General features: G+C 44.5%; 1 protein-coding gene across 1 annotated transcript in view; it reads left to right on the top strand.

The window, feature by feature from the left end:
- ANKRD28 (ankyrin repeat domain 28) overlaps window positions 1–13,149 on the top strand; it is a 32,295-nt gene extending 19,146 nt beyond the window's left edge. The window contains 13 exon segments of the mRNA XM_061555689.1: window positions 16–87; window positions 789–990; window positions 1,397–1,484; window positions 1,600–1,717; window positions 2,032–2,085; window positions 2,087–2,252; window positions 2,804–2,891; window positions 3,507–3,590; window positions 4,416–4,561; window positions 6,068–6,150; window positions 7,264–7,346; window positions 8,213–8,304; window positions 9,738–13,149. Coding sequence (XP_061411673.1) covers window positions 16–87; window positions 789–990; window positions 1,397–1,484; window positions 1,600–1,717; window positions 2,032–2,085; window positions 2,087–2,252; window positions 2,804–2,891; window positions 3,507–3,590; window positions 4,416–4,561; window positions 6,068–6,150; window positions 7,264–7,346; window positions 8,213–8,304; window positions 9,738–10,108 — 1,647 coding nt within the window. The 3' untranslated portion in view covers window positions 10,109–13,149.
- Window positions 13,150–23,554: the final 10,405 nt, after the last annotated feature.

The following is a 23,554-nucleotide window of genomic DNA, read 5'->3' as shown; positions in this document are numbered from 1 at the left end:
TGGTTTGCCGTACAGCTGCTGGAGCAACCTGGAGCCTTCCAGAGCGATGGCAAAAGTGGACACCCCATCAGCCCCCTACACTTGGCCGTACGTGTGCCTGCACCCTCCTTTTGTTTGACGCGACCAATCCGCAACGTAGGGGGGCGGGGGGGGGGACATTTCCAGCAGTATTTTTTCAAATTAATTTAGTAGCATTGTTTAAATCATTTATTCAAATCAATAGTTTTTTAAGGCCATGCATATGGTAATGTAGTTAACTCTCGGTTATCCGCGGGTGAATTATCCAGTTCGCAGGTTAACTGTGTTTGTGAAAGAAAGAAAGAAAGGAAATAGAAAATAGGCGATTCCACGCTCATTCATTCCTTGTTACTCATGTGCTGGTTGTATATATCTGCTCTTAACCTGTGACTCGGTGACCAATTACTATAACATACAATAAAAGTAGATGACACAACATCTAGACCCCCATTGTATTTAGGTAAACAATGAATGCATTCTATAGCCTTATTTACATACTATCCATCTTTTTGTTGTATCTGAACCATCCGTTCCCCCATCACTATATAATAAAGAGTTATATGTAGTGAGGTTTTAAATGTAGCTTCATTATTCAAGTTGAACACAAGTGCCATTACCTTCCAATTTTTGTGTTACATCTTAATTTCACCTATTCACGTTTATTCTCCCTATCGCTGTTTTGTGCATTAGGCGTGCATCAAGACGCTTTTGTTTTGCGGCCTCACATTTCTGCTTGCACGCACCGACACTCGCGCTGCCTTTTCCCACAGGCGTATCATGGGCACCATGGTGCGCTAGAGGTGCTCATCCGCTCGCTGGTCGACCTGGATGTACGGGAAGGGAGCGGCTACACCCCGCTGGGCCTGGCCGCGCTACGAGGGCACACCGACTGCGTGCGCGTGCTCATTCAGCACGGGGCGTCCGTTCTGCTCAAGGAGGGACCCGATCGCCGGACCGCACTCCACTCTGCAGGTAGTCTTGGTGACCGGTGGGTAGATATATTTTGGTGGGGGCACAGAAGCCTCTGGGGGTGAGGGAAGGTGAGGGATAGGGGGCTGGGGAAGGAGGAGAAAAGAGAGAGAGGTGGGGGGGGGGGTAGCAGTTTATAATCTTGATAATGAGCAGGTAAGTATTGTCAGGGCTTTACTTTCATTTTTGACTCGTGGGGCACAGCCTCACTGGCTCCCTAATGAAGGGCTGGCATTGGTAGCGAGCACTGCCTCTGCATCGGCTGTTTTTACCTCTGAGATCAGGCCTGGAAGTGAGGACGAGGTGGTGCCCTTCTCCTTGCGGGGTCTTGTCCGTGAATTGCTTCTGCTGAAAAAGCCGCCTTGGGAGTGTTTTCAGCGTTTGCGGCATATCTTGTTTTTGCATGCAGCAACCAATGGACACGTGGAGTGCTTGCGCCTGCTGGTAGAGAACGCAGACTCCAACGAGGCGGTGGACGCGAGCGACGCCAGCGAGCAGTACGTACTGCTGCAAGGCACCTGCTTTTCATCCCGTGTGCTGCGATATGAAGTGGAGGTGTAGATGAATGCTGGGCTCATTGCTGTTCGTGTGGAATTGCTCTCGCTTTCACAGGACGCCTGTGATGCTGGCGGTCGGGAATGGCCACACTGACTGCGCCTCTCTTTTGTTGAGCAAAGGAGCCAGTATTAATGCCAAGGACAAGAAAGGGTGCACTGCACTACACAGAGCGGTGAGGAGCCGCCTGTTTTAGAAATAACAGACGATCATCACATCGTAACTTTTTCCTAGAAAGTTTCCATTGTTTAAATCGATGTTTCCTCCGTCAGTCTGTGTATTTCAGTCAGGTTCATTTATCCAACATGTCTTCTGAAACGCTTTGGCATTCAATAAAATAGTTTAATTTCGTTGCTTATTGAGAAGGGACGTAAAACTAGTGGACGGACCGCTAACGGACTCGCAGTCCAAGAGGTGATCACGGCAGCTTTACAACGATGGGTGGTCACTGATTCTTGCACCATGTGCGGCGGTGCCTTGTGCGTACAGGCGGCAACCGGCCACGAGGAGTGCGTGGATCTGCTGCTGCAGCGCGGCGTGGACTGTGTCCCTGTGCGAGCGGCGTGGCCGGGCCCCACTGCACATGGCTGCCGCCTGTGGTCACATGGGCATCCTGTCCGCCCTCGTGCAGGCCGCCATGGCAAGCGGCGCACCTATCCCACTCACCGACCGCAGCGGCTACACGCCGCTCCATTGGGCGTGTTACAATGGTGGGTTGTGCACGGATCGTGCGTGCGTGCGTGTGTGTGACCAGTTTCTGTCTGTGGATGACTCGTGGCAAGTACTGTCTAAATGTATACTGAGCCTCCTGTTCATTACTTCAGCCTTAAGCTATGTTTCACCCAATGTGGTGTGTAAAACGTCAGCACTGGGGAGATATAAGGCAGCCAGGCATGATGCTCGTCATTATCACCCCCTTAATTTTTTATGCTGACCTTTAGTAAGTGCTCACTAGTAGCACTTTCCCCATAAGTCTTTCTAGCCATGGGTAACGGTGGCATAATGGCTTCCACGATGGTGTACTCATTGTAACGTGGGTTCTTGCACATTTTCCAGAAGATGAAGGGTCTGATGTTTTTTAGAATTATATTTAACACTTTTTGCTCAACGTTATTCGTGGGTTGTTCTCCCAACTCGATGTGTTTTACCTACCTTGTTCTTTACTCCTTAACGGACGTTGAAACACGAAGCTTTTGAGTTTAAGATGGTTGTTTATGCATCTGGTGATGCATGCGTTGCGTGACTTCTGTGGAATGCTCAGGTCACGACGGCTGCGTCGAGCTGCTGCTGGAGCTGGACGTATTCCAGAAGCAGGAAGGGAATGCCTTCTCACCGCTGCACTGTGCTGTGTGAGTGTTGCGCTGTTTATCTGATCTGCATTCAGAACCGCTAAAACTGCACTCGTAAAAAAAAATATGTATGAATACATCGTGGGGGAAGGGGATATTTTTTAATCAGGTTATTTTTATATTTTGAATAAAGTACAGTACAATTTTTTCTCGAGAGCTGCGTGAATTAAGGGCATGTGGGGTCTATGCGCGATGTTCCTTAGAACTATATGGAATTGTGTTGACCGTAAGGGAAACGGAACAATAGTCATACCATAGGGAACCTATTGTGTGCTGGGTACGCCTTGGCCTTGCTATTTTAGATGGCTTTTTCATTATTCATTCTCCCATCTCTCCAAGGTGTTTTTCAATGGTAATGTACATCGTGTGTTGTCAAGAGTTTCAATTAAAACAAATGAGTTTTTTAAATATTATGATAACGGCATCATTGACAATTGTACGTAAATTAACAAGTGTTTTTGGAAGTTAGTGTGTGCCTCGCATGTCTATTATGCAGTGTTTAGCAATGAAGTATTGGATGCGTGAGGGGGCAGTGAGGTTGAAGTTTTCAATGGGGTAGCACGTGTAAAGAGATGCATTTTAAAAATCAGTATTGTCTTCTTCATTTCGTCGCAGGTTAAATGACAATGAAAGCTGTGCCGAAATGTTAATCGATACTTTTGGTGCCAAGATTATCAACTGCCCTGATGCCAAGGGAAGGTAGGTATTGATGGGACATCTGTTTTGGCTTAGCCATATAGGGTTTAAGTGTACGCAATATACGTACCCTTCCTATGCATCGCAATGTGATGCACACATCTGGAGTGGTTGGCATTGTGATCTTTTGCTCGACCATGGCTGTTGGCGCTTTGCATAATTGCAGCTGCATGTTTTGAATAGTTGGTCTGAAACAGGCTTTACAATCTATGGATATTTCACGCATGGGGAACTTAATTTAAACTGCTTTTTAATGTTAAATGGAGCAGGTAAGCTCTTCTGTGATGTACAATATCATCTTGTTTATCCTTGTTTAATGTGCGTCTTGTTCAGTGGCTTTATCACAGCGCATTTGACTCGCTTTGTGGGAAGTCCAACATTTTTATCATCTGAAAAAGAGTATGGCCCCCACCATTGGAGTATGGAAATTAAAATGCCGGTTCAACATATATGACTCACAAATTGGCAAAAGCCTCCAACTTGCAGACTAATACCCAATTGCAGGCCGGCGCTGCGTTCACCGTGTGCGGCACAAGGACAGCTGCCACCTGGGGAGTTGGGGGGGGGGGGATCATATTTGGCTCGCCTGCCACAGGGCATCTCGATATACTGCACGAGAGGTGTGGTACAAGTAAGACGTGTGAATGATGATTCAGACGTCGGGGGGAAATGAGTACCTCCCCGAATGTGCATTTAAGCAGGAAAGACACTTTGACTGATTTTATTATAGCACCTCATTTACATGGAGATGACTGGCCCGGGTGCCCGGGTGCGTTTGCTGAAAGTGTTGTTGCTGGTGTTGGCGGCATGGTGGCGCCCCGTGAGCAGGATGCCGCTGCACGCCGCTGCCTTCACGGACCACGTTGAGTGCCTCCAGCTACTGCTCAGCCACAACGCGCTTGTCAATGTCACCGACATGGCCGGGAAGAGCCCCCTGATGATGGCGTGCGAGAACGGGCAGGCCACCGCCGTCGGTCAGTTGTCCCCGGGCACAGGCGGACAAATTATGCACAGGGCAAATTTACAGTGCCCTGCTGGATGAAGACTACCTCCCCCATACCAGATTCGTAAATCAGAATCTCTAATTAAACTGGAGAAATCCAATGAGTTATGAAGCTCTTTTTCACAGTATGGGCAGATCAGCAAGTTACAAGAACAAACGATACAAAAAAACAATAGTGCAAAATATAGAAAATGGTAAGCAGGTCACTGAAAGTAAATAATAAAATATATATTACATAAGTTCGATTTATCAACATTGGGCAAGGCGGAAAAAATAACAACAGTCCCAGACCAAACCAAGATAACACAGTCTCTCAATAAAATGGTACATTCACATTGAACTATTGCCATGTCAGTACAGGTAATCCTCTACTTACGATGGAGATGTGTTACGACGACCCCATCGTAAGTCAAAAATATCGTAAGTCGAAGATGGCCTAGCCTACCCAGGAGTTCTAAAGAATGGAGCAATTTACAGTACCGTACTGTATAAACTATATACTGTATGTATTTATTAATTACAATACTGTATTGCACAGTAAAATGTAAAGTAAAAAACAAGGTAAATTCTTAGCCTACCTATATGAACTGCAATTTAATAGAAAGTTTTTTCAGGAAACAATGTTACCTGCTATAAATTTTTTTTAACATGCATTGAAACACAAAAAACACAGAAAAAATACACGCACTAACACCGAGACAACTTAACTCCGTTGACCGCTGGTGAGAGTGAGGCATCACCACGCAAGGTGGGAGATGTGTACATCCCGGCAGCGTCCCAACGTACAGTATCGTACCTCGTACGCTGCTGCGTTTGCCTGCTGCGCGAAATTTAAAATATTTTACAAGTTTGTCGTATCGCTATCGCCATCGTAAGATTGAAATATCGTAAGTCGGACCGTCGTAAGTCAGGGACTACCTGCATTTAGAGTTATGATCTTGCGGCTCTTCGCTATGCTGGTCAGTGCTCCTTGTTGAAGGGGAGAGACAGACAGGACAGCTTGCGGTATCACTCGCCACTGACGTTAGCCCTGCCCACGAATCAAGGTCGTCGTGTTCATCGAGCAATAAAACGGCATGTTTACGTTATGTACGCGGGGGCTCCAAATTTCGGCCAATTCTGGTGCTCGTAAGTCGGCTCGGCCTGCCCTCAGCCAATCGGCGACGCCCATTTATGAGCGGTTTCGACCTCGTCGGGCTTAATTTACATTACGTTTTCCGTTTATTTGGTGAAGAGTATTTTTCATGGAACGGATTACAAAACGTTAACCGAGGGACTACTACTATATTGAGTTTAGATAATAAAAACAAAATTGGGAGCAACGAATATTTGCTTACCGTTTACAGCACGTATGAACTTTGCTTTAAAAAATTGTCAATTCTCCACATTCATTTTAATATTGTAAGCTTATTTTTCATGCAATCTCTTCTTGACATATTCCTAAACCGTTACCGCTTGTGCCATGCTGCATCGACAGAGGTACTGGTGAACAGCACAAAAACCGATCTCAAGCTGCAGGACGCCAACCGGAACACAGCCCTTCACCTGGCCTGCAGCAGAGTGAGCTTGTGCACACATGCAGCCTCCACCACACTTTGTGTGTGACATGGGAAAGCCAGTTGGCACGGCACCTCCGGTTAGCACGGTTGGCTACGTACGTGCGAAAGAAGTTCAACATATATACATTTCCACTGTGGGATTAATGCTTGCACCAAATTGCTGCCATCATCATCAACATCATTAATCCACAGCTGGGTAAAGGCCTTGCATGTATACATGCTGATGTCATAGGTATGTTTCCATGGTGCACGTAAGTTGGTAAGTTTGAACATTTGTTATTGCGCACCATTATGAGTCCAGTCCATCACGAATGCGCACTGATCACACGTAGTAAACTATTTGAAATAACACTGTTTTAGGTCTTTTGTAAAACTCGCTTTGACTCAAGGATTAAATCTCCAACATCTACGAGTAACCAGTACCAGGTCTTCAAGCTGAGGACCCCAAAACTGCACTGTCCATATAGCACGAGGTTTGCGGGTTGGTAGAGTTACATCATCATGGGCTTCGGATCGAAGACTGCGTCATTTTAGGTCCATTGAGACGAGTACACACTGCCCAGCGAGATAGCATTGAGCGAATCAGTGCAGACTCTTGTAGATGAGTAGGCATGGTTTCGAAATTAATCTATGGTTTATAGGTAGCCAATGTTACTCGTCTCTTATCGAGATTCTGATCGGATCAAATTTCCACTTTTCGAACTATCTGGAAAGCCCGCAGCATTTAACACTGATGAAGATGCACAGCGCTGGCATGTCCTGCCTAAGCCTATTTATTCTTCTTAACAGTCAATCTCATGTCTCTAACGTTCATGTATCATATTGTCCTTTTGTTCTTCTGTCTCCTAGTGTCGATCCAAATGTGCACTTCCGTGCTTTTTGTGCGCTTTGCTGAATTTGTTCCATGTTCTTTATCAGTGTCCAGTTTTCTCATGCAGATTTCAGAGCAGGTAATGTGCACTGATTAAAATGTTCTTCTTTAGGAACATCAATATGTGCAAATTGCAGTGTTGGGTGTAACATTTCCATTGTAATTTGTTGTATTGCCCCAGTTCTCAGCAATAAGACGTTCCGTGTGCTGCAGACTGACGGGCGCTGTTGTTTGTGTTCACAGAGCCATGAGACGTGTGCCTTGCTGATCTTGGATAAGCTAGATGACCTCAACCTCATCAATGCTACAAATGCCGCTCTCCAGACGTACGTCTTGCTCATGCTTCCATTTGACCAACCATAAGACATTTATTTTTCCAAGTATTGATTTTTCGGGGAGGCTACCACGTTGTAATGGTTAGCACACTGGGCTTGTAAGCCAAAGGTTTCCGGTTGAGTTAGATCTCGCGGCGCAGTAATTGAAACAACTGGCATGCATTTTAATTCACCCCCCCCCCCACCTCTGTCCACCCACCAGAATAAACAGGTACACAACAGTCAATCTGCAGATAGTGTGGCTAGGTAAAGTGTGAGTACTTTCACCTCTGCAAAGAAATCTGTTCAGTGTAGAAGAGTAGGCCGAATATCCTCCAGAGCAGTGGTTTCCAAAGTTGTGGTCTGCAGGGCTGTGGGAAGTTGTCTACGTAACTTTCAGATGTCAAGATTTTTATTATAAAACACCATAACCGCATTGAACTTAATGTGAATCAACAAAAAGCAAGTTTATAATTTTTTACACATTTGAAGTTACGTTTTACAGTGCTTTTAATGTTATTAACATTTATTTTAAAAATATTGTTTTGGTACATGGTGGTCCGCAAAAATGTTTTCAGAGTTGATTGGGCCACAGGTTCGGAAAGGTGAGCAGGACCCATTGCTCGAAGAGCTCGCGAGAGCTCTCCCTCTCGTGGAGGCCCTTCGGTCAGCGGTGTAAAATTTGTCCACACTTAATTTTACTGTGCCTCTTGGATTACATGCAGACGTGTTGTGCTTTTTTGCCAGGATTCTTGCAAGCTGCTCTGTGAATTTCCTGCTTTGCCTCTACACAATTATATTTCTTTTGAGTTTTCTCGGTGCTCTTGACTGGGTTGTATGTAAGTTGTTCCTGTATTTGTGTGCGTATGTGCATTTAGTCCTTTGCACCTGGCAGCCAGAAGTGGCATGGCAACAGTCGTACAGGTGCTTCTTAACAAGGGTGCCAGCATCCTGGCCGTCGACCACAATGGTAGGGCTCTTCATATTGTCGCTTCCATTACTTTGCTGGAAATTTGCGCTTTAGTCTACAATCAGCACTGCAGCTGCCTACCCATTGTGTGAGATTTAGTTCAAGCTTGGAAAACATGTATAAAGTTTTGATTTGAAGCTTTCGTGACTGCAGGAATCCATACTCTTTGGTTCTTTCGGTAAGTCATGTAGGTATAAAATGAAAGAAAATAGATCACGACGTTTCGGGCGCAACACAAGCATCCGTCATCAGGTGGGAAAGCATGGTCTGCTGCTGATGCAGACTGAAATGGGTGTAGCCCAAGGGTCATAAAGAAGTGGCTGGGTTTAGTGATGTTAATGTGAGAAATTAGCGTGTAACTGGGTACGGAAGTGGCTATGATAATGCGAGAGATTAGCATGATGTTAATGTGAGGAATTAGCATGTAACTGGGCACGGACGTGGCTATGTTAATGTGAGAGATTAGCATGAAATAACAGCTGACATAGGCAGGTAGGATGGGAACATCACAGTCAGTTAAGACTTTACCTGGTTAATAACGTCCTTCCAATGATTGCTCAGATTGTACCCATCATCTCGATTGAAGTTGTGTCTGTGTTTATATATCTGGATGGCTTCATGAACAAATCTCTGAAGGTAGCCAGTAGGTTTGCAGAGTACCTCCGTCTTGGAAAAATCAAGTTCGTGTGAGCCCACAGCGTTAAAACAATGATCAGCAACGGCAGAGGTATTGGTCCTACGGTGTTTTAGATCTGCCTTGTGTCACAAACGCGGTCCGAGATATGTCGTTTCGTTTCCCCAATGTAACTGCTTCCACAACCACAACTCAATTTGTAGACACCAGGGTACTGCATGGCAGGAATCACATCCTTTACAGGTGGGATTAGATCACGGATTATCATATTATCATAGCTACTTCTGTGCCCAGTTACATGCTAATTTCTCACTTTAACATCATGCTAATCTCTCACATTAACAGAGAGCCACTTCCATACCCAGTTACATGCTAATTTCTCACATTAACATCACTCGACCCAGCCACTCCTTTATAACCCTGGGGCTACACTCATTTCAAACATTTTTAAACAGTCTGCATCAGCAGCAGACCATGCTTTCCCACCTGATGACGGATGCTTGTGTTGCGCCCGAAACGTCGTAATCTATTTAATTTTATACCTTCGTGATTTTACCGAAATAACCAAAGAGTATGTATTAAGTTGTTTTCAAGAGCACCCCCACTGAGTGTATAGTGTACGTTTTATACGTGTTTTTGCAGAATATGTTTTCCAATAATTTCAGTTGTGTGCACCTCTGCCTTGTTTTATTTTCTGCATTGGATTATGTAATGCAGGATTTATGTACGAATAAGTGACTTTGGGAAGCGTATTTCACCACAAGACAATGACGGTCGTGTTGTTATTTCTCACATGCAGGCTACACACCGGCACTCTCTTGTGCCCCAAACAAGAGTGTGGCCGAGTGCCTGTCCCTCATCCTGGGCGCCATGCTGCCACTCTCCCCCGATGCCGTTTCCTCCGCCTCATCCCCGCACTCCTCCCCGGTCCTGGCGAAGGCCGTGCCTCCAGGCGGTGTAAGAGGAATCGACCGTGGGCCCGGAGTGCGACTGCCACACACTCGTCTCGTGGGCTCCGGTCCCAACGGCGAAGTTCTGCAGCCGTCACTGTGCAGCACCGTGGCGGCCACCTGCGTCGTGGAGAATGGCGTGGCAGGCGGGTCGTCCGGCCATGTGGGCAACAGCCACTCGGACGACCATATTGGGGACTCCGATTCTGAGACATACTGACCTGCACAACCCTGCCTTAGACCCGAGCTGAGTTTTTAATCCGTCAAGAGATTTGTCCGTCAGGCTACACCTGATGGACCAAACACTTGCCCCACCCTTCCTATCCCGAAATTCCCTTGCCTTATTTCCAAACATGACCCCAAATGCCCACCACCCCCACCCCACCATACCCCCATCTTTACACATTTCCAATCTCTCCCCAGCACATCCCCACCACCCTAAAACCTCGTGATAGTCGAACGTACGTTTGGCTATGCCAAATCTGCGTTAACCATCCTCAAAATTAAATTGGCTTAATGCGAATTGGCTCGAAGCCTTGAAAACCAATATGAGACTGCGTTGAAGCCGCTAAGTGAACCTGAATCCTTAATAACATTTGCACTGTCTTTGACAACAGTTTTTTTTACTTACCCACCTGATAATTAGATGTAAAGAGTATTTTTCCCAAAGATAGCCAGAAATGGTTAGGTAAAGTCATGGTATTTTATAAATAGTAGGCAGCTTCTGCGTCATGTAAAGTAATGTCTAAAACAAGGTTGCAATACTCAATTGTAAATGGCACTTCAGGATGGCAATATTTAAAAGCTTTTTGTCTATAAATCTACGGAACTTTAACGTAAAAGAAATTAAACACTAGAATTGGTTAGGAATATTGCTAATGTGATCCATTGTACTGTGCATTTTAAGAGGTGCACAAGCAGACAGGTGTGCATTGCTAATGCCGAGACGTGACGAACGCAAACGAGACGAACGTAAATGTGACTTGACACAGCTCCTAGGAATTTCACACTTTCCACCTCAAGCTCTGCTGCAGTATGGAGGCATATCTGCACCATAGTGGCTAGTGATGCCACTAGTGAATGTATAATCCAAGCCAACACATAATTCAAGCACTTAACAATTGCGTATGTGTTTGCTACTATGGAGAACTCAGTACAGCCTGAGCAGTCTTAGAACAAATACAATATACTGTAAAATGTGTAGTCTGTGTAATTTGTATTCCATAGCAGAGGGCTGCGGACATACGCTTGTGTTAATGTTTAGCTTGCTTTATTTTGGTGGAAGTGGCAGTTCAGCACAAATCCTTAAACCTAATCGATTTGCACTCGAGCATCTTTATACAATAAGCCTTTAACAAGGGACTGAATCCTCACCTGAGCCATTAAGAAAGAGAGAGAAAAAGTGCCCTGCCAGGCTCAGTCATGTAATAACAGCTTGTAAACTTTTGTCCCAGGGTGGTGCCATTTTTGACACTGGTAGTGAGCGTGGGCCGGTGTGCGGAGTTTTCTGGCATGTTCCTTACTCTGCATGAAGCACGCACACACGTGGTCCCTGCAGCTCCACAGTCGACAGTTGAGTGTCAGGGCTTCCCGGCAATATGGACCCGTTGGATCATTCCATACCTCGCAGACAGCACTTCGTTCAGTACGCACGTCCATATGCACCCACACACGCACGAGGCATACAGGTTTCCCCATGTGCGCGCACACAACACACAGGACGAGGCACAGATGTGTGTCTGCCCACATACACGTGCACAAATGCACACAGCAGCGAGGAAGAAGACAAGCACGTTGCAGATTTTAATCAATGTAGTGTTTATTGATTTTGCTCGATTTGCTGCAGATGGAAAATGTTAATGAAGTATGTGCTACAGTATTATGGTATGCTTAGAAACTGGGTGTAGAGTGTTATACTGTGTTTCAAGTTACAAAGTTATGTTGATACATTGCAATTTCTGTAATTTAAAGGTCAATTAATAACTAAACCGTTATCCACATGATATATTGGTAACATCACTTGACAACACCACGACAAATGCACTCTTCTGTTCCACTGTGGGTCCTGAGCTGTGGCTGTATGTATATTTGTTGCTTTGAAAACAGGTAACTGGATTTTATTTTGTTCTTTCCAAAGAATATTTCTCATAGACTGTTGGCATGTTATAAAAAAATGTAGCAATAAGTTCTCGAGGGTTTATGGAAACACATGGGCGTTTTCAGTGCATGATATACCTTCCGTGGTGGTGTTCACAATATGGGCCACTTAAGACTAGCAAATTAAATGTTGATACTGCACTAAAATTTTGCAGCTGCTATACTGAAACAGGCTGCTGTAAGGCTTTTATGAAGTATATAGCAAAAAGGGTATCCTGTGTACTGTATAGATTATATGAGTCGTTATAGGCAAGCGTGTGTGTGTGTTTATGGTTTATTTTGTAATGTGCGTGTTTATCAATGCAGCCCAACGGTGTCCGGCACATTTTGGGTTATATGGGATTTCTTCATAACCTCACGTTTATTATTAATATAGAATGTCTGCACAACGTTCACTCGATTCAGCTGGCATCGGTGCATTTGTTACATAGCAACGCTAGTGATGTCATCATGCACGCGTGCAAATGGTGTTGCTCCTTGTACACTTCCTTACAAACCCACATGCTCCCAATGTGCCGGTTTCGCCAGTATTTAGAGGGTGGCACAGAACAGTCCAGTTCCATCTCGACGAACTATATCGAGAACCCTACTAAGTGCAGTAGATATATAAAACATTGACTGAAAACACTGTTTTGCATAACTCCATAGGCCACAGTTTTACCTTGTGCATCCGCCTTAATATGCATCATTGTATAAAATATAAAATTTAATAATGGTAATAATATTAGCCGTAGAAAAGGGGTGAAATTTCATGGTGGTTGATAATTTTCAGAAAGCATTTTATTTTTACGTTTAGGTACGATATAGCAAGGCAGGTCTGTGTTGTCATTGTGGCGTAACTGTTTTAGAAATACAAATGCTTTAATGTTTGATTTAAAGAAGTGGCTTCCAATCTTTTAGAGTGCATTTTACCAAATACAATTGTAACCACTTTGTTACAGTAGGGTTTCTGAATAGATGTTTTATTGTAATTTTATTAATTGGATGTTCACATATAGGAAAAGGCAATTGAATGTTATGACTTGCAGTAACTGGACTGAGTAAAACTGCCTTCATCTGTATTTTGCACATCAGCAGATTCCTCAAATAAAAATGTGGCTCAGACCTGTGTTTGCCATGTTTATTATTAGAGGCCGTGAAGTCCATTTCTAACCACTCATCAGCATGACCATAGCCTGATTTTCCCAATACCTGTCTGCCATTTAGCTGTTCCTATACAGAGCACATGTTAATTGCTTAGTGATTTCCTCTAGGCCAGGGGTCGGCAACCTACGGCTCCGGAGCCGCATGCGGCTCTTTACGGGCTGCTTCTTGACGATGAGTACGTATGTATTTCAAGAGCCGCAATGCATCTGAGTACGTATGTACTCAGATGCATTGCGGCTCTTGAAATACTGAATTTTGTACCGAATTGGAAAGAAATGGCTCTTCTTGTTATTTTGGTTGCCGACCCCTGCTCTAGGCGTTTGTATGGTTTGTAAGTAGTGGAACGGTTAAAGGATATATAAGATCAATGTATATTACATTTACTAATAGCAGTATTTGCACTTCTGAGGTCAACCCAGCGTGGTTCGAAAAACCAGAGTTAGTTTTAAAAAATGGCCCAGTTGATATTGAAATGGGACGCTATCATTGAGTGCCTTTTTGGAGTCCATGCAAAACCATGGCTTTTAATGGACATTCAAAAGTCAGAACCAAATGTGGACTGGAAACAATTGGTCATTGTTTACATCGCTGGACCGTTGGTTAATCATAACTCAGAGGACAGTTACTGCCTTTACAGCAGAGTTCCTCGCCCGTGACTCGTTGAAGGTTCAGTGACCATATTTACACGTGTTAGAATCTGTCCCTCGTATCCCTGCACCTTCTCTGGCTTCCAAGCAAAGGTAAGTTAAGACTCGAGAAATGTGCGTGTCGTTTTTTAGTGATACATTTTAATAATGTAATAACCACAAAGTAATGATATTTTTTGAAATGTTTATTGAGGGCAGGTTTTTAGTACAGTACAGATTGAAATGAACAATATTTTTGGTATTAAAGCGTAGAATTTAAACGTTACATTACTGCCCCATATACACGTCTTCCCACCAATCCCAGCTTCGTGTATATCTATGCCCCACAACTCCCACCAGTATCCCGCGCACACACGCGGTTGCTTCAACGTGCTTGTGCGTGCAGTACAATGCACCTGAATATACGGTCCTTGACAGTGGCCAGTGATATCTTAACTTTTTTTTCAATAAAAAAAACTAACATGACCGATTGTAGTGGCAGAAGAAAAAATCACGAACACTGTCTTATTATATAACTGCAATAATCGGCCCTTTATGAATGTACTGCTGGATGACGATCATTTATTCTCCGCTAGTTATTGCATTACCGGTTTAGATGTTACTCGCTACTGATGCTATCCGCGTCCGGGAAATTAAACTCCGGATGCTGGGCTTATAAGCGCAGTTGTAAACCCACTGCATTACCCCCCCCCCCCCCCCATCACATACACCCATGATTATACATACATTATATTGGTTTTAACAGAAAGACGTCTCTTCCCATCTCCGCCTCAGGCTTGCTTCAGCTGCCTGTGTGTCATCGCTGCGAGCCACAGGCAAGGTAAAACAAGCCCGAGGCAGATGGGTGGCTTCCCACGAAGGCTCCTTCAAGTCGCACACGTTGACGTGGCAAATATTGAGGACAGCAATTGATAGAGCTCGGACGCAGCCACCCCCCCACCACCACCACCACCCAGACCACACGTCAAGCCGCCTTGCTGAGTAAAACAATCGCAAATCGTGTTCGCATCGAGAGAATCGTGGAGCCACGTGAGTTGGCTGTGTGGCTCAATGATTGTTCAGTGCCGAGGTGCGGACAGCGCTCGCGTTACGCTGCAAAGTAGAGAAAGTGAACGCAACCCCGGACAGACGGACGGAGGTCATTGCCGTGAGCACACCGCCGTCTCTTCGTTGTACAACCTCCGGCACGAGTCGCGGTGATTTGTTCCGAGCGGCCCATTGGGCAAACTTGCGAGCGGACCAATAAACCACGGGACATTGCTTCCTTCGCCTGTATTCAAACCGATTCGTTCGCCCGAACGAACGCATCTTCTTTTTTGAACTGCACATGGACAGCGCCCTTTTTTGCGTACGTTGCTGTATCGTTCACGTGCGCTGGTCATGCTTGCTTCGTTCGCGTGCACCGACACGCCGAATGAATGTGCGTGCACATCACGAAGCAGCACGTGAGTCCACGTGGAGTGTATAGGCACGTACGCACGAACGCGCGACTCCAGGCGATAACATTACGATTTTAAACGTTTCAGTTATCCGACCGCGTACGATTTAAATGAACGTTAATCGCAAGGTTATAATATATATACCACACCACAATCAGCATTCACAAACCCTGCGCAAAACCGACAAATGTATACAAGATAGCGCACATCGGTGTCAATATAGTTAGTATGTCAACATACGCGGAGTTAATGTTCAAGACGGGATTGCTCCAAATTAGGATGATCACAAGGACACTCGTCGGCTACGAATTGTCCCGTCTTAGGCAATGACCATTAACGACAACAGCTGATTCAAAAAAGTTTACATCCGTGCCCTGCTCCTACAGCATTCAGACACACAGATCACAGGACACTGACCACAGCTTCTACTCGAGCCCACCAACAGTGAGCAGCACCAGTCCCTTCCTCATTCACCTGCAGTCAGCTCGTCTCTCGCACAACGTGGACCGAGGAGAGAGGCTATGCGAGGTGAGAGAAGGGAGAGATGACACGAGAAGGAGGAGGAGGAGTAGCAGGAGGAGATGTCGCAGTAGCGCCGCAACCTCCTCGCCAGCCCCCTTGGGAGTGCTCTGTGCCCAGCCAGGTGGGCCCTTGTTAAGTGCACGTGGGGAGGGCGGAGGAGGAGGAGGCAGAGGGGGGTAGACCCGGATGTGACCGCGTGGCTGTGTGTCTGCCCCCCTCCCTCACCCTCACCTGTCCGGGTTTGGAGTTTTACCTGCGCCGCCGTGGGTCGTTTGCATTTCGAATGTATCGTCGTCATCATCAGCACCATCCCGGTTGCCGCTGCACGCGAGTTCAAATGGCAGAAGCTATTCAAACATGCTCGCTTGAGCCGATAGCATTGGCCGTGAAATGCGATGTGCAAACACAATGCGGCTGTTGACGTGGAGTTAAAAGTGCTGGAATTTGGGTGCGCGCACCGCATTGTTCCCACGCGTGCACGAATCCGCGTAACAAACAATTTTGGGTTTGAATTGACTGCGTGAGATAATAATGGGCAAGGCACGCACACAAATCACCACGCACTTATTGTGTGGACAGCATTACAGTAATTAAACACAATTTGTGTTTTCAATATAGATTTTGTCTATGAATGTTTTTGAATGGTTAGCGCCATTGTGCTCGGAATGGTCTGCGCGTTGTACAACGCACCTGCTGGCAACTTGGGTTCGATTCACACCCACAGTTAACATCAGTGGCGAGTGCTATCTTCTGAGTCCCCACCTCTCCCTACTGCTTCACTAACCCGCATGACCAGCGTGGTGAAGTATAGGCGAACAACTCCCCCCCCCCCTACCCTTTACTACTGGCCGAAAAGTTGCACAAAGTTTAAAGGATCTCTTGGCATAATGTCTGATAGTATACGTTATGTAATATTTATATTTATGTATGCCTATCAATAGGGTGTATATACCATTACAGTACATGTTTTTAAAAGCCGAAATGTGTCTAGATACTAGACTTGTATGAAGGGTGTGTAGGCATATGTCTACAAAATATTTTTTTGGAGGGTCGACAATTGTTGTAAACCTGTTGTATCAACTTTTTACCCCCAAATCTGTGGGGGGGGGGGGGGGTCCACTTTTTATAACGTTTTGATTCAGGCCGTCTGAAAGACTCTCATCATTTAGTTGAAGGACAAACGGAACGCCGAGCTTTTATTCACAATAAATATCAGACAGCCAAACCACCATACTGCACTGTAAAAAAACACTTCTATTACTGCTGATTTCCTCCAGCCGTCTTTCTTCCCAAGTGCTTATAACCTTACTAACTCTTATCTATTGTACCTTAAATAGTGCCGTTTGTTGTCACCAGCTTGGCGTTTGCGGCCTTATGTCCTGCGCTCAGCGGCTGTGATTAAAACAAACGCGGTTGTGGCTGCGTATGCAGAGTAGTGTGTCGCATGAATGGTGAAAACTGCTCGGTGATGATTGAGGTGTGTTAACAGATACCGACGATACACTGAGTGGCCATTCATGAACAAGAAAGAAAAATCGTGTCAACGCATGTATTCTGCAGTACTTTCCAACAACGTGCGTCTGTCCTCTTGGAATCAGTTCATGAGCCGTAATAACGTTACCTTCTGAGTCGCACAACGAGAACAGGTCACAACCATTTTGATAAATTCTCGCCGGTTTGATATAATATTCTTGGTTCTTTCGGTAAAGTCACGTAGGAGGGAAATAATAAAAAAATAAAAATTCTCACGACGTTTCGATTGCAACACAAGCAATCATCATCAGGTGTGAAAACCACAGCAATAAAATTATTATTTCATTATTTCCCTTCTACGTGACTTTACTGAAAGAACCAAGAATAAGAATCCCTGCCGTCACGAAAGCTTTAAATCGAGGTTTGATATAAGTTAAGTCCCTCGTGGTAACACAACTCTATACTAAAATATTATTTGCGCAGACTGAGAGAGAGAGAGGCGGACAGGGCGAATTCGTTGTTCACGCTTTTAATATTATATTTGGAAAGCATTCGGAGAGCTAAACCGTCAGCTGTCACCGGGTGCGTGATGCAATGTTCCCGGAGTTGGGCGTTTCTGTGGGTGAGCTAAGTGCATTCAGGCACAAACCAGACCCGCCTCGGGGGCATGAATAGTCGCCAAAGATTATGCCATTGGAAACATAATCGTTCGGAGAAGTTTCTTCAATATTTGCACACGAGGCGTTTTCAAACAGTCCGTGTTTAAACAACTCCACATATATTTTCTTGCAGTTGTTTTCATCTGCAAATACCGATAATCTACTAAGTTGAAGGGATCAACCTACCTCATTTATGTTGGGTAATTTTTTGGTATACACAACGTTGTATACTGTTGCGATATTTTATGTTGTATACAACACAGTGCATACACACCATTTAGTTTGGACGGCGATGTGGGGGATAATCTGTGTTTACCCAAGTTTTGGTATTTGTTTCATGCCGCTTATTGCAGTCGCTTTATTGGATCAGAAGTTGAGGACAATATATTCCCACGTGTTCCGTTGATACTGAACTCTTGTGGGCTGGCTCTGATTAATGATTAACTGTGAAAATGGCTCACACGTCTCTGTGCTGAACGTAGCTTTTAGAAGGCACTAGTCTACCTACAGCACTCGAAACGTCCGATAAGGTAGAAGAGGGTACGACATTATTAATAAATAACGCAACGGGAAAAAAACTAATTTACGTAAGAATATTAAAAGAACAGTATGTGTATTCCAAATAAACTCTATTTGACCGTCTGTGAGTTGGTTATAGGTATGTTAAACTTCTTTCGCACCGCGCAACGTAAGTAGCCAACCATGCTAATCGGAGGTGTGGGAAAGGACAACAAACTAAACACAAAAAACAGTGATAAAGAAATGAGTTTTCAATCTAGAGTTAATGTCAATCTCAACCTTCTTTTGAGTACAAAATCGAAAAAGAGATCATTCTGATCAGAATGAACGAGGGGTCTATATATATAGTATTGATGGTGTACGGAGGACTATGACTTTTGACCTAGGTAAAAAGATGGGACAAATACTTAATCATGCTAATCTTACGGGGTTTTTCAATGTATCAACGTAATTTCCATACCTATGATTTTTAAGATGAGAATAGGGAGTAGTTTTATATAATGTAGAAATATCTAGGACAACTTGAGTCTTTGGGTGAGGACTCCCGACAAGAGGGCTTAAACTTGCAACGTGTCGATTGTCCTCTACAAAGTGGATTTATACAGCATTTAAACGCGACCGCATCTCAAGGCGCTGTATAGAAAGGGTGCGTATAATATTCTGTAGAGAGAAGCAGTCATAGATAGAGAGGAAAAAACTAGGGCCGCCTGGACTTGAACAGGGGCAGTAGGTCTACAGCATGCTAACCACATCGGCCAACAGGCCAGCTGTAAACGCGCAAATTACACAATTACGAGAAAATTGTAGTACCGTAAAATGTTGGTTTCCACTTTGCTTTATTGTGTGTCGCTCACTGGCATCATGGTTAAAGTTTTGCCGCACAGAATGATCTGCAAGCAGCGGGGGGCCGTAGCACGGACACGGCTCTGTGAGCTTTGATCTCAGGTTCACGTGCATGTGGTCATTAGTAGTGTGTGTGTGGTAGGGCTGAACGATTTGGGGAAAAAAATCTAATTGCGATTTTTCTGACAGATATTGCGATTTGATTTGCGATTACAATTTATTAAGTAAAGCTTCAGTTCAATATTCACTATGTAATTTTAAAAACATGTGATGGAGCATTACCACATGATACCATCAAAATATGAACTGCTCTGTATATTCTAATGCAAGGATGAGAACTTAAAAGATATGAATTGCTTCCAACATGTATTTATTAAAATGGTTTAATTGAAATAGAACAAGTTAAACAAGTTAAATAAATAAAATAAAAACAACAATAATAAATCAAACAATTCCAATAAGAAAGTAAAAGGACTTTTCAAATCGCAAAAAATCGCAGCCTTTGCGATTTGATAATCGCATTTTCTTTGGTTCTTTCGGTAAAGAAAGAAGCGCAGCGCTCTCCCCACGCACATGCATACGTAGATAGCAAATAAAATGAATAAAAAAAATAAAAAAAACTCACGACGTTTCGATCGCAACACAAGCGGTCGTTATCAGGCGGAGAGAAAAAAGAGGGGGGGGGTATTTGTATTATTTTTATTTTCTTTCTACGTGACTTTACCGAAAGAACCAAAGAATATGAATTTCTGCAGTCACGAAAGTTTAAAGTCAAAATGTTAATCGCATTGTTTCAAATTGCGATTTAGATTTGAAATCGATTCATCGTTCAGCGCTAGTGTGTGGCCATGGTGTGTGTGCTCACAACGTGTGTGTCGTCATTGGTGTGTGTGTGTGTCGTCATTGGTGTGTGTGTATGATGTGTGCGTGAGTGTGATCATGTGTGTGAGTGATAATGATGCATATGCCTGTGTGGGATCATGATGTGTGTGTGTGTGCATGTGGGCTGCCTGTCTGTGTGCATGTGTGTGGGGAGAGCGCTGCACTACGAACCTGGAGACCCGAGTTGGATTTCTGCTCACGGCCAACACCAGTGACGATTATCGGGACTGGTCCTGGGCCTTCCCTCGGTCGACTCAGCCTCAAATGAGTACCTGGTGCGGTGTGCAGTAAACATCGCCACTAGGGAGACAAAGGCGGCCGGGCGTGGTTTCTGGCCACCCACCCCCTCGTGTGCCGTTCCGGCCTGCATAGGTGCTGGCTAACAGGACGTGCCCCAACAGTCTGTTATGGCTATACTGTGGGGGGAGGGGTCTTTGTCTTTGTCGGGTCGGCGAAACACGAGAGGGGGGGGCTATGTGTCCGTGTTTGCTGCGTGGCAGGGTGAGGCGAAGAGCACACCTCTCGCCCCCATAGCCAACCGGTTGGTCTGCTTTAGCGCAGCCTTTCACGCACGTCCACACAATACGGCGAATTGCCGTGCGATGGGCAAGCACGTAGAATGTTTCGTATGATTTGATTTTCACTGCTAGATGGGGCGTTGGTCATGATGGGGGGGGGGGGCGGGGGGGGTGCATACTTCACCACGCTGGTCAGTACGTGTTGGTGAAGGTACGGGAGGAGGGGGGAAGGACAGGTGCGGTTCACCTGTTCAAGGATGACTGCGGATGTCAGACCATAGCCGGGATTCGAACTCCTCGCTGGATCCCGCCGCTAGTTGTGATCACTAGTTTTGATCGCTAGTTTTGATCACTAGTTTTGATCACTAGTTTTGGTCACTAGTTTTGATCACTAGTTTTGGTCACTAGTTTTGATCACTAGTTTTGGTCGCTAGTTTTGATCACTAGTTTTGATCACTAGTTTTGATCACTAGTTTTGATCGCTAGTTTTGATCACTAGTTTTGATCACTAGTTTTGGTCGCTAGTTTTGATCACTAGTTTTGATCACTAGTTTTGATCACTAGTTTTGGTCACCGACTGAGACTGAAAGTGAAGTCGGGCATGACACATGGTGTAGGCGTGAGGAGGAATGCCGTTGTAGTACTGAGTGAGTTGACTGCATACTGCACAGATAACATTTTGGTCTATTTGTTTGTGATGGGACTTTGTAGGATGAAAGTTGAGATTTATAATGGGAACGGGGTGACCAATAAGGTCTGAAATGGTCTGTAACAAGATAAGCACTGAGAAGGGATTGACAGGTATGCATTTTACATACACGTATCGTATGTACGAGCTACTAGCGTCTACTGAACACTGTATACATAGGAATGCGACCATGTACTTGTACAATATTTAGTTCTCGAGTTAGGAATGACCAACACATACATTTCAATACAATAATCGTAATGGCAGTATTGTGTTATGATTTTGTTGATGATGATACTGAATGAAAGGCATCTAAATGTATCAATAATTATACTATTATGATTATGTTTGTAATATTTATTTAGAACCTGTATTCATATTGGAGGAATCCGATTAGCTATGAAGCTCTTTTTCCCATGTCCAGTGGGGGCAGGCCAGAAAGTTCCAACAACATTGTAATCCAGCCATCTCTCAATTGGTGTATCTCGAGCGAGCAACCACACACAACAAATAACTGCATTCAACATTTTGCCCGCTCCTCGGGCCAGGTCACGCTCTCAAAAACAAACAGGCATTTGGAAGGGGAATTTTCATATTACAATTTGGATACAAACCTACTGCTTTAGATTTTTCGAGTTTAAGTGGAATGACAAACATGTTTCAATAAATCACGAGCGGTATAATACTGATGTTCCTGCGGCCGTCTGGAACGATCTTCCGTCCGATATTAGGAAGCCACTGGATATATGCACTTTTAAATAATCTTTCTTGAATTCTCATTTAGAACTGCTTTTTGTGTTCAGTTTGTTGTCCTTCCGCACCTCCAATTAACGCGGTTGGCTACGTGCGGTGCGAAAGAAGTTTTACACATACATGATGGGCATATTACATTGTTTATTTTTTCTTAATATTAATTCACAAAGCAGCCCATCAACAAAGGACGCAGAGGAGCTAAACCACACTGGTTATACCAGATGCGGGTTCTTGCTAAGGTAGTTGGTATGATAACGACGAAATCAGTAATCAGGTTGAAAAGAAATGCAATTGCCATTCTTGTATATTGCATATAATGCCTAACCATATCTAATTGTGGGGGTAAATAGTATTTACATGCACGCACTATCTTACGTAGGAAGCACATGCTTAAGCCTACATTTGTAAAAACGGTGTGCTCATGATCTGCCACTGATTCCTGTGTTGGTATAATGCAGTTTCCTCCACTATACAGCAAAAGGCAGGAACACATTTCCAAGAACGATTACTTTTTTCTTTACACTTTATTTTATTCCAACCGCATTCTTTCCAACGCGCAAGTCAAAGTGTTTCCTTGCTCGTAATCAGACGTTTATGAGAGTAAAGTCGCTCGTCCACACACTTAAGTGTGAACCAAGCTAATTACAGTACGGGCAAGAACACGTTATCATAAAACACGTAGGGCAGCAGGTCTTTAGATGAACACTAAAACAAAGATTCTAACGCCGAGTGGAGCAAATGCTAAAACGGGCCATTGACTGATACGTGTCCTATTATGTTTCTTTTTAAGGCCACAGTGATATTGATGCATTTGTTGGGCTTTGTTTTGTATTATGGAGCAACGTGATGCCAACAGTGCATTAATACATTCCTACACAAAGCAGCAGTGACAGGCGACAGTCCCGATCCAGTAGCAGAAATTCCACATTCCCATGTTAGAGTTAGAGGCCTCCTGTACAACGGCCACTGTTTGCAATCCCGTGTGTAGTTTGATCCTTGTTCGAAAGGGGCCCATACAAGAACTTAAGGGAAGGGGAACGACACAGTCGTTCATGAAGGGGCGTCACGGTGGCGAGATGTTACCTACCTAAACTGGTGTACAGGAGGTCGTGGGTTCGATCCCGACCCTGACGCCTGTATATATGGAGTTTGCATGTTCTCCCAGTGGTCGCGTGGATTTTTCTCCGAGTTTTTTTCTCCACATTTTGAAATGTGCGTTAAGAGTATTTGACTGCTATACATTTGCACAGCTATCATTTGTGGCCAGGTCGCTTCTAAAAAAAGAGCTATTTAACTCGGTGGGCTTTACCTGCTAAAATAAAAAGAGATTACAGTGTTTTATAGTTTAAACAAATATAGACTAATCTTATATTCGCTGAACTGAAGCACACGCGCACGGGCACAAGTTTTAACCATCATG

Source organism: Lethenteron reissneri, chromosome 21 (assembly GCF_015708825.2).
Source record: "Lethenteron reissneri isolate LAM-NWPU_2019-01 chromosome 21, ASM1570882v1, whole genome shotgun sequence".
NCBI classification, from domain to species: Eukaryota; Metazoa; Chordata; class Hyperoartia; order Petromyzontiformes; family Petromyzontidae; genus Lethenteron; species Lethenteron reissneri.
The sequence above is the reverse complement of the archived record's forward strand: the minus strand, read 5'-3'. Positions and strand labels throughout refer to the sequence as shown.